This window comes from Prionailurus viverrinus, chromosome B4 (assembly GCF_022837055.1).
Source record: "Prionailurus viverrinus isolate Anna chromosome B4, UM_Priviv_1.0, whole genome shotgun sequence".
Lineage (NCBI taxonomy): Eukaryota > Metazoa > Chordata > Mammalia > Carnivora > Felidae > Prionailurus > Prionailurus viverrinus.
Window position 1 is genome coordinate 114385406 of NC_062567.1, and position 12381 is coordinate 114397786.

General features: G+C 39.2%; 1 protein-coding gene across 1 annotated transcript in view; it reads right to left on the minus strand.

Annotated features, from left to right (window-relative positions):
• The window catches only part of CCDC38 (coiled-coil domain containing 38), a 55687-nt gene that overhangs the window by 31333 nt on the left and 11973 nt on the right, over nt 1–12381 (minus strand). Inside the window, exons 3-7 of the mRNA XM_047868377.1 lie at nt 11771–11871; nt 10441–10606; nt 4953–5017; nt 2092–2255; nt 1901–1981 (exon numbers count right to left, since the gene is read on the minus strand). Of these exons, the coding sequence (XP_047724333.1) occupies nt 1901–1981; nt 2092–2255; nt 4953–5017; nt 10441–10606; nt 11771–11871 (577 nt within the window). The remainder of the gene's footprint in view (nt 1–1900; nt 1982–2091; nt 2256–4952; nt 5018–10440; nt 10607–11770; nt 11872–12381) is intronic.

The window sequence follows — 12381 nt, forward strand, 5'->3', positions numbered from 1 at the left end:
TTCTCAGTCAGTGCCTTCCTTAAGCCCTGATGTGAGAGTGATATTCAAGAGTCAATAAATGGCTGGCTCACATATCACCAGGTGAAAGATGTTGGGAGCCCCTCATTCTACCACCACTTTAGTTTTAGTCTGAAAGCCTCCCAGATGTGCTACAAGAAACAAGATTCAAATGACTGGAATTGCACAGCTTCCAAGCAAAAGCTTCAGAACAAGCTCCCTTCTGCCTTGTGAACAGATTTCCAGCCCTACCTGCAGTGGAGGAACTTCCTGGGCGATCTCAGGCCCATAAAGAGAGAAAAGGGAGAGGAGGCTGGGTGACTCAATCAGTTGAGCATCTGACTCTTGATATTGGCTTAGGTCACGATCCCAGGGTTATAGAATTGAGCCCCTCATTGGAGGGAGGAGCATGGAACCTGCTTGGGATTCACTCTCTCCCTCTTTCTCTCTCTGCCCCTCCCTCTCCTCGTGTGCTCTCACCTCTCAAAATAAATAAATAAACTTAAAGAAAAAAAGGCAATAAATAGCAGTTGCCTGCCTCCTCTGTGCTGTTACCAGCTTGTTTTTCATTGCCTTTTACACCTTTGTAGGATGAGGAGACACATAAAAAATAAGCAAGTTCTTTTCAATAAGGCCATTTTGCCATTGTGCAAAAATGCAGTACTCTATGCAAACATAGAGGCTGCTACTCTGGTTCTAGAAATAGAACAGAATCTTCTAATTATGTGATGGAGGAAGGAAGGAAGGGAATTCTCCACCTTGGAATGCCTTCAACTTTAGGCTCCTAAAATAGAAGAGGCTTCTGTCGCCAGAATGTGTTTGAAAACACACATTCTGTTAGTAGCAATTGGTTTCAAAGAAACTACCATCCACTTCGTTTGTTGTATTTTAGAGAAGGTGTTGTCCTCTTTTCTGAAAAATCTAGGACTTGGTTTTAGAGGAAAGTTAAGCATTAAATCCTCAAAAAGAAAAAAAAAACAAGTTTTAGCATGACTTGATACAAAGGCTAGTGTCTCCTGGGTCATGAAACTACTGTCCAAGAATGATGATAGAAGGAAGCTTCTTTAGATATTTGAAATTAGATCAAATGAGATACACTTGACCACAGAAGAAAACATCTGGGCTTGAAAATTAAAAAAAAAGAGTGTGGTGGGTGGTATAATAGTTTTATCCCAGCTTCCCCCTCCTGTAATTTTTGTCGTTATAGATCCCAGTTTTTAATATCGATTCTAGGTTCAACTAAGTGTAAGTATAAATATAAAAAAATTTTGCCAATTATAGTTTTTTTTTATTTAAAAATTTTTTTTCAACGTTTTTTATTTATTTTTGGGACAGAGAGAGACAGAGCATGAACGAGGGAGGGGCAGAGAGAGAGGGAGACACAGATTCGGAAACAGGGTCCAGGCTCTGAGCCATTAGCCCAGAGCCTGATGGGGCTCGAACTCAAGGACCGCGAGATCGTGACCTGGCTGAAGTCGGACACTCAACCGACTGCGCCACCCAGGCGCCCCAGCCAATTATAGTTTTAAGATGGCTGTAAAATTGAAGCCCAACTTCAGAGATGTTAAAATGTGGGAAGAAAAATGCCTTAGAATGAATGAAAGAGGGCACTGAGAAAATAATTTATGGTTTACTCTTAATGTTGGCTTGCTTCTTTTCAACCAATTTCTAGGCTTTTATATTGCCAAGTTAGAGGAACCTTTTCAACCAGAGGTCACTGTACTCTGATACCCAGGCAGAGACAGACGATCCTTGATTAACAGGTTACTTATTTTAAAAATGAGGTCATACTTATGGAATCATCAATAGATAAGGAATATTCCCACCCAGGTCTTGCTAGGCACAAGTAGGTTTCAATGGGGCATGGATATTTGAGAAGGAAAAGATGGCACCCTGGGCTCACCTTTTCACTGCCTGTACCTCCATATTTGCTTTCTTTAGCTCTGCTGTCATTTGGAGTTTGTTTATAGTTTCCTGTGCTGCACTGAAAAGTAACAGAGATTTGTTAGTTTGTTTTGTGTTGTATTGTGTTCTGAGAAACTAAAAAGAAAGACGGAGGAAAAAAGGCAATTTGGCTAGAGTGAAAACACGAACATTTTAAGGGCGTCTACAGATCTCTGGTCATTTTCTCGAAGGAACTCTTCAAAGGCCATGGCGTCTTCTTGGAGCTTTTTTTCTGCTTTTATGAGTTGCTGTTCCTTCACTGCTATGAGTTTTTCAAACTTTTTAATTGTATTTCTTTTGGTTGAGAGAGCATACTAGGAATGTTGAAAACAGAAGTGCAACATTATTCCACGTTTCTAGCCTGTTGCTAGTACATTTCTTTCAAAGTAATTTTTTTGTTAAGTTTATTTATTTATTTATTTATTTAGAAAGAGAGAGCAAGCATGAGATGGAGAAAGGCAGAGAAAGAGAGAGAGAAAGAGAGAGAGAGAGAAACCCAAGCAGGCTCTGTACCTTCAGCGCAGAGCCCGATGTGGGGCTCGAACTCATGAACCATGAGATCATGACCTGAGCTGAAATCAAGAGTTAGATGCTTAACCGTTTAACTGATGGAGCCACCCAGGTGTTCCCTCATTGCTGCTACATCTCAATAGTCTCATAATAAAGGGTAAAATAAATTGCATACTAAGTGATCACTTGTATTAGAAATAAAAGCATGGGGGCTCCCAAGTGGCTGTTGACTGAGTGTCGAACTTCAGCTCAGGTCATGATCTCATGCTTCCTGAGTTCGAGTCCCACATTGGCTCACTGCTGTCAGCACAGAGCCCACTTCCCGTCCTCTGTCCCCCTCTCTCACTGACCCTCCCCTGCTCATGCTCTCTCCCTCTCAAAAATAAAAATAAAACATTGGAAAAGAAATAAAAGCATGCCAAGTCTTGAGACTATATAGCCTTTATCTCATGAGGGAATTTATTTGGGGACCACCAGGAGACTGTTTCCTTTCTTTCACTTTTATGAAGAGCTCAGTATTGTTCCCAAATGGCTGTGCCCCACAAATCAAAAGTAGCTGCATATCCCCTCAGGCTCTATGCTAAGAAATAAAAATAAAAATGAAAAAAGCTACATGTCCCTCCAAAGAGCAGGTCCATCTGGTACTATCCACAATAGCCCTCCAGTATTTCTGGGCATTGAGAAATTGTGCTGTCTGTAGTCACAAAGTCTCCTCCATTAGGAAGTAGCAGGAAAGAATCAGGTTTCCCTGCCATGTCTATAACACATTTCTCCAAGCTGCCCAAGGGTAGGGGTGTTTAACCAGCCTCCAAGAGCCCTGTTTAGATCCCAAAATAAACTTTGACATCTAGGTTTTATTTTTTTAGTACATAATGTAAGAATTTGCTTGGGTTTTTAATGCCGTGCATGAAAAAGAAATTATAAAGTCACATAATAAAAATGAATTTAGAATATTTAAATGAGGAGATTTTAAAGAAATATCAATAATTACCCCAGATTTATAACAAAACCAATTTCATTCATTACTTGACTTGACAAGTATTTATTGAGTGCCTACTGTGTGCTGGGACTGTTTCAAGTGGTGCTAACAGAGCAATGAACAAAATAAACAGATTTGCTTTTATGGGATATACATTCCAGTGGAGCGGGGAGTCCATTACAGGGGGATAAGTGGTCCAATGGGCAAGGGGGGCAAAGGCAGAGGGTTGCCATTATGTAGAGCCAAGAAATGCCTCCCTGATTTGGTGAAAATTAAAGAGAAACTGGAAGGAAATAGGGACCAAATCATGGGGATATCTGAGGCAGGAATGTTCCTCCCAGAAGGAAGAGCCTTCTGTGCAAAGGCCCTGAGGCAAGGGCAAGATTGGTGTATCCTAAGAACAGCAAGGAGGCCAGTGTAGTTAGAGGAGAGTGAGCAAGGTGGGGAGTGGTAGGAATGAGGTCAGAGAGAGAGAGAGAGAGAGAACAAGCCAGGGACAGATAAGTCACTAGAGGTCTTCAGCAGAGGAGGGGCATGTGTGGAGAAAAGACTCCTACCGCTGTGTGGAGAACAGACTGAGTGTAGGGAGCAAAAGCGGAAGCAGGAGACCAGTGTTCAGAAGTTATAACAGTAATTTGCACAAGAGATATTGGTGACGTGGACTACAGTTGCAGCAGGGGAGGTCATGAAAAGTAGTGTGATTATGGATATATTGGGAAAAATATATTTGAAAGTATATTTGGAGCTGGGTTGTAAGTAGGAGAGTTGAGGATAGCGTCAATATTTTTGTCCCAAGCAACTGGAAACATAAAATTGCTACTCACTGCAATGGGATCGCTACATGAGATGGAGATTTTCAGGGGTAGAGAAGAGTATAGAAGGGACAAACTTTTGGAAAGTCTGAGTTTGTGAAGTCTGAGGTGCCTATTGGGCATCCAAATGGAGCCATTAAGAACCGTAGTTGCCTTTGTAAGTCTGGAGTTCAGGGAAGAGGATCAGGTAGAGAAATAAATTTGCAAGTTGTTAATAGGGAAGTGGGGATTTAAAGCCATGGGCCTGGAGGGGTGTAGATAGAGCACAGGGTGAGGAGTGAGCCCTGGGGCACTCCAACATTTGGAGATTGGAGAAAAGAGGAACCGGAAAAGAAAACTGTGAAGGAGTGAGCAGCCAGTGATGAAGAAGAACTAAGAGACAGTGGGTATTGGAAGCCAACCAAAAAAAGCATTTCAAGAAAGAAGAAATGACCGAATGATCTAAGTGCTGCTGATGGGAAGTAAAAGGAAGACTGTGAAATGACAAATTGAACTTGGCGATGGGAAGGTCACTGGTAACCTTGACAAAGTAGTTTTGGTGGACTGATGAGGACGAAAGCCCAACTGGAGTTGTTTAGGAAAGGATAGGAGGGACAATAGCTCTGGAGACTGTAGTGGAAAAATAAAATGTCAAGGTGAAAATTTGGCAATGCTACGCAAGAAGTCTTCTATTTGACTAATGGAAGGAAGAAAGAAATTATTTTTACTACCTCCAGCAGAAACCTGTCTCTCTGGTCATTAATAAATTCATGAATGGTCCTTTTTGCGTCTGCACCTTCAAAGAAAATGGAAATAGACTTAGGTTTAATTCATTATCCCTCAAAAGCCTGTATAAAACAAAAGCCATGTAATTAAATCACTGTATACAGTATGTATCTGACTTTAAAAAATCATTATACCTTCAAATAAACATTTTTCCTAATCACTCAAAAGCTGATTTCATAATAGTAACTATCATTTATTTTATGCCCATCATATTCCAAGAACTTTATTAGACACTTTATTTTTTTAATGTTTATTTATTTTGAGAGAGAGAGATTGAATGTGTATGTGTGTGTGTGTGTGTGTGTGTGTGAGCTGGAGAGGGGCAGAGAGAGAGAGGGAGAGAGACTCCCAAGCAGGCTCTGCACTGTCAGTGAGACCATGACCTGAACCGAAATCAAGAGTGGGACACTTAACCAACTGAGCCACCCATTTGCCCCTCAGCAATTTAAATAGATTACTTTATTTAATTTTAACAATAACCCCAATGAGGTACATATTTCTATCCCCATTCTATATATGAGCCCAGAGATGTCAAGATACTTGCCCAAGATAATAGAGCTAACACGTGGTGGAACGGGCATATGACTCCTCAGCCTGTGCTAAAGAAGACTGAGCTGTTTTAAATCTTAGTGTTTTGGCCAATCTAGCTATAAAACTGAAGTCCTTTGGCAAAATGTTCTTGGGGGTCACAAACCAAATTTACGGCAGGAAAGAAAAAGATGACTACCTTTACCATCTAGCAATCAAAAAGATCAGTTTCCTTTCAAGGTTTCTTCATTCTAGAAAAATCATACATAGGCTGCATTTCAATAGTGTTCACTTCATGAAGAACCACCAGAATGTGGTATAGAACAAAGTCTTTTGATTAAAATGTAAATAGAAGTAGAAAATAGTGTTTTTCTGTTTGTTTTTAAAGTTTATTTTTGAGAGAGAGAGCCTGAGCTGGGGAGGCAGAGAAAGGGAGAGAGAGAGAATCCCACAGGGCTCAAACCCATGAACCGTGAGATCATAACCTGAGCCAAAGCCAAGAGTCAGACACTTAACCGATTGAACCACACAGATGCTCAAAAAAATCTTGTTTCCCAAATGACCAGTGAGCCTGTACTGCATGCACTAGGAAGGAAGCCCACAGTCTTGGACCGTATTCTGCCTCTGCCTCTTACTAGCTATGAGGATGTGAGTAAATTACTCACCCTCTCCAAGCCTCAGTTTTCCCATCAGCAAAAATGAGGACACTAATTGTGGTAAATTGTATTATTGTTCCAAACTATTTTCTGCCCCCCTCTGTAAGAAGATTATCTCCCCCCTACCACCCCACCCTGCCCCGTATCAGGCTTGACCATTGACTGGATTTGGCTCATGCAATACAAGAGGAAGTGATCTGTGATGCTTCCAAGCACAAGTTTTAAGAACCACCACTGGTTCTCTCTTTCTCCTTCTGCAATAACTCCAGCAACATATCAGACAGGGGTTGTTCCTTCAGTGCAGGACCCAATGAAAAGCACCAAAGTTGAAAGGTGAATGAGAAATAAACTTCTGTTGTTGTCAGCCACTGAAATTTAGAAATGGTTTATGACCACAGCATAAAGTAGCCTAATGGATCATTACTATAATTTCTACCTCATAGTGGTGTTGCGAGAAGGAAGTGAGGCAACATGCTAAGAAACACATCATAGCTTCTTAATCGCTAGCTATTATTAAAAATACAATTAGAATGAGTAATCACTTAATTTTCCCAGGCCAGTAATAATAGCAATTATGATTATTATAATCATTAATAGTTCTGTGATTATGGGTAACAAACAACAAGATTTGGAGTCAGACATTGGTTTGAGTTCTGTTCCACCTAGTGAGCTCGAATTAGTGATTCAACCTCATTGGGCAATTTTCATCAGAGGAGGAGAGGAGGCAAAAATATCTAACAGCATTTTGTTGAGGATTAAGTAAAATAACATATGTGAAAGGAATAAGCACCTGGTTATAACATAGTTTTCTTTTTAATGCATAAACAAATTGATTATAAAAAATCCTCAACATTCATAAAATTAGAGTCATAAAATGAACTGCCATGTACCTATCACCTACTTCAACACAATCAACATTTTACTAATCTTGTTTCATCTCTTGCCACCCCTCACTTTCCCCCTCACTGGAATTTTTAAAAAAAAATTTTTATGTTTATTTACTTTTGAGAGAAAGAGAGAGAGAGACAGAGACGTGAGCAGGGGAGGGGCAGAGAGAGAGTGAGACAGAATCCGAAGCAGACTCCAGGCTCCGAGCTATCAGCACAGAGCCGATGCGGGGCTTGAACTGACAGAGTGAGAGATCATGGCCTGAGCTGAAGTGGGCCGCTTAACTGACTGAGCCACCCAGGTGCCCTGCCCCTCACTGGAATATTTTAAAACAAATCCAAACCATTGTTACCATTGGATCCATAAACCCTTCAGTATGTAACTCCATCAGATAAAAGAGTCTTAAAACATAGTCATAATACAACTATCATACCAAACAAAATGAACAATTCCTTAGTATCATCTTTACCTACTCTGGGTTCAGATTTCTCCAGTTGTCTTAAAAATAACTTTTTAGAATTAAAAAAGTTAAAATATAAACAAAGATCAGTTTGGTTGGCATAAGTCCTAAAGTCAATTTTTTATGTATAACTTCCATCCCCATCCCCCCATAAACACTACCTTTATTCCATGCCATTTATTGGTTTAAGAAACCAGATCAATTTCCCTGTAGAATTTCCTTTATAACGAGATTGCATCCTCATGGTATTATTTAACATGTGCTCAATCTCCCACGTTTGTTTGATTAGATTCAGTCTCAATTTATTTAAAAAAATTTTTTAATAGAAAAAAAAGCATGAAAGTGCTTACTGTAGCTTTGATTTGGTCACTTGTGATGGATCAGATGAATTGGAATCAATTTCAACATCAAAAAAACCCATCTTATACTGTCCTTTCTGTTTTTTCACCAATAGAATTTATTAGAAACATTTCAATAGTGTATGACACATCCTATCTTTTCCTTTTGTCCTCGCAGAGCACAGATCACATGAAAGGAATGATTTTTTTTTAATCAGGAATTTTGGAGACAAATTCTGTGTATGCTAAACTTATACAGAGACTGATAAATATTAAGTCTAGAATTCAAAGAGAAATGCCAGAGTATGTAGGAACAGATACTTTTTTTCTAGCTGTATTGAGATATAATCGGCATATAACGTTGTTTCAGTTTAAAATGTAGAACATGATGATTTGATACACATATATTATAAAATGATTGCCATAATAAGATTAGTTAACACACCTTTTACCTTACATTACTACCATTTTGTTGTGGTGGTGGTGGTGAGAACATTTAAGATCTACTCTTGGCAACTTTAAAGTATATGATGCAGTATTGTTAACTGTAGTCCCCATGCTATACGTCAGATCTTCAGAACTTACTTATCTTATAACTGGAAATTTTTACCCTTTGATCAACATCTTGCCATTTTCCCGACTCCCCAGTCCTTGGCAATAACCAATCCACTCTGTTTCTATGAGTTTGGCTTTTTTAGATAAAAAAAAAATTCTATACAGTCCTTTTAGTAAATATTATAGTCATGCTTACCACCTTAGGCTACTTTAACATGATACTATCTGGCTGACTTGGTGTGATTTTATTCTTCCACGCCTAAATAGACTGGTTGTAGTGGGTTTCCCATTTTGGCTCTTCTAGCTATCTGGAAGGTTTTTGGCAAAGAGACCACGTATGATAAAACCCTCCCGGAAGCACTAGTGTTCCTCAACGCCGGAATACCTCATCACTCACTGGGGATGTGGTCAAGAGGTGTTGCCCTTTGAGAGTAAAACCAAAATCAAGCTGCCAGCTGCATTTAGGTGGAAATGACACGTCTATTATGCAGCCTAACCAATCTGTCTATGACAGTTTCTGTGTAATTTTTTGAGGTGATCTAGCAGTTGGCTGCTATTGCATACAGAAAAATAAAATAACTGGGCTCCCAAAGTAGGGGTCACTTGCTCATTTCACATCATGTGGGTCTGTTTCTAATGAGGATCCGGGCAGGAAATGTAAGGTTGGGAAATGGGGGTTTCAACCAAATCAACTCTTGATTGGAAAGAGTCAGAGGGGGATTTATTTTCAATGAAAATGTCCAAATTGCTTAACTGTGTAACTGGCAGAAACTGACAACTTGATTTCCATTGTTAACAGAGCCCAAATTGCCTTGGATAATACCAAACAATTGTTCCATTTCCTTTTTGAGAGTTTACTGTATGTCATTTACTCTTAAGAGGCCAGTAACTCCTCTGTCAACTGGCATGGTGTTAAACAGGGTCATCTGCAAAACCACACTTGCTAGGTGTCTCAGAAGTGGTAGTGTCACAAGGATATTTGAAGGTGGCCACTTTGTGTAGAACTCTAAAACATATCCCATATCATTTTAAGTGCTCTTGATAACTTAAGGATCACCATTCTACAAAGGTAAACCATGAGGCACACTACTGAACCTAGCTATTCCCTACTAGAGGTATAGTCACTGATATCACTATGTTGCCTGTCATTCGCACTTTTTCATACACCTATGTGCAGGACATGTGCCTCTAAGATCTTCTAAAAAGAGATAATGTGGCTTTCTTCTTCTACACTAATTATAGTCTCCAAAGTTCTTTCCTAAGTGGCTGGTTTTTTTGTTTTGTTTTGTTTTTTTGTTCCCTAAAGATTTTCTTTTATCACAATTTGGGAAAGTTACCAAAATTTTTAAGTTTCCACAACAAATCCTGGGCATTCAATGTATCTTCCTTCCTTCCTTTTAATTTTAATTTAAAAATTTGGACAAAACTTATTTTGGGGGAAGATTTTATGACCCCCATCATCCTAGCATTAATAATATCAATGTCATTGGCTTCAAACTGCTTTCTATGTCATTTGTAGGCACTTCTTGATTCAATAAGTAAGAAATGTCCATGACATGTTGATGAACAAGTTGCCCTTTTTCATAGAGCAAGAATTAAAAGCCTATAATAACAACATGTTGCCTTCAAGTGCCCTTGAAACAAGTTATGTCTTTGCAACAACAGGGCTCTTAGCATCCTGATTCTGGATACATGAGTTTTATGGCCTGGAAAATCAAGACTTCTCTTAGAAAGTTTTCATATATTTCTACATCTGGAAACAAGTTTAAATGGCCCATGCCATAACCTTTAATACTGTATCATTTTGGGAGTGACTTTCTTCCTTAGAACCATGAAAAGGAGTAACAGTCTATTTCTTGGAAAAGTGTGCTTTCTTATTTAAAATAGATTTTTCTCCCAACTCTCAGCCCCCATTTACAAAGGCTTCCCCACCTCCAGAAAAGCCCCCAAACCTGACATTAACAGTAAATATTCAAAACAATGTTCTTAACCAGTAATTTAGACTTACCTTCTGTTAATCTGAGAATAAGAGTGGGATCTAGCCCAAATTTTTCAAATGAGTCACCAGCTGTGTCAGAGTAGAATGCTCTTTGGCCCAGGTGTGAACGACTCTTCATTCGAGATGAAAAAGTAGACTTTTGGTAGACTCTCATGCTGCGGTTTATAAATTTTTCCTGCCCAAGTGGAAAAGCTTAATGGAATTTTTACTATATAAAATGTTGTCTTTAAAAATAGTGATCATATATAAAAATGTCATTTACAACAGGTCTTGTTCTCATTACTGATATATTTCTCAGTAGTGATACATTAAACAAGCAACTTTGAGTTCTTAACTCTGAAGGACTGGGTCTAATTTTCAGTTCCTTCTCTTAGGAAGCTGAGCACAGATATAAAGACATTGAACATTTCCCAAACAGGTGCATCACAAATATGAGACTGGAAAGTGCTCTGGCTTTATTTTCATTTTCATTTTTTAATCTTATCTTGCCCAAACTGCAGGTAACTTGGAAATTCCACTATTTTGAAAGGACTGGTTCTGTGGAATTGAATTGAAAACTTGAGAGGAAATGGACCTCTCCAGTAGACAGGAAGAAATCAGCCTTTCAGTTTCAGAATCTTTGCTCAATCTAACTTTGGATTTTCAATAAAACTATACAACTCAAGCATGAAACCACCACCTTACAGATGAATCAGTTAGTGAGCATTTCTAGATACTTTTTCATTCTAATTAGGATTTTAAAAATCCTACAACCAATCTTTACCTCTAGGAATAAGGAAAGCCAACCTCATGAAATCCAAATTGTGTAATATAAGGTACAATAATATAAGTAGTGAGATTAACTGCAAGGCACACACCACCACCATCACCACCACCACCCTTCTCTCCAACAAGGATGGGCACTCCTTTCTCTACATTTCTTTTGTATGCCTCTATTACTGTATTTTATCAAGTCTAAGATGTCACTTATTATAGATGCACTATCACTTTATGCATTGCCAATTATGCATGGCACCCCATCTATATATGCTGGATCCCAATTTCAGGAATGAGAAACTGTGAAAAAAAAATATGAACAATAGAATCAGTGAAGTGGGGTATACCATACTTGCCATATGCCATTGTCATGGTGCGTCTGTCTTCCCCCAGTAGGTGGTGATCCCTAGGTCTTTACTGTTAGATGATGTTCCTTTTGTGTGTGCTTATACTCCAGCACAGTGTGCAATGCATACACAGACATCTGACTCCATGTCTTAACCCAGAAAAATTAATAAAAGTGATAGATAGGAGGATAGGTTTCTAACATTAATTGGGTTTTTAGGCTTTAACAAAACTTTACCTTTTTCTTTGCTGCCACTTCATTTTCTTTGAAAAGAAAGAGATCTTTGAAAAAGATCTTATATGGCCTTTCCTTTTTGACTGAGCCTTCTTTTCCTTTATCTGTTAAAAAAAAGGAAAGAGAAACATCTGTCATCCCTGCTCTGTTGACCAAAAGGGCGAGGCTCCCCCTAGCCAGGGCACAGCAAGTGGATAGGTGGGTCTCTGAGGAGGACACAGGCAGCCTTTGCCTCCCCAACTGAGGCAGGGATGCAGGGCCTGGATCTCAAGGGCAGAAGACACAGCTCATCTGTCTGTTTCCCATGGCATCAAGCACAGTGCTTAGTACTTCAAGGGGGATAAGTCTGTATTTGTTGTGTGAATAGATAAGTGGGCCAATTACAAGATAGTGGGATCATATTTTGAGGCATTAAGATATTGCTTCTTTCCATCACTACAAATACAACTACATTCTCTTATACCACCATTTCAGCAGCAATAGACACAGCCAATATCCTTAGGGACATCCTCAGTCCAGACTCGAGAGTCTTCAAAAAAAAAAAAAAATCAAAGATAATGATGAGTATTGGTGAGGATCGGAGGAATTGGAATCTCAAACGTTCTGCTAGTGGG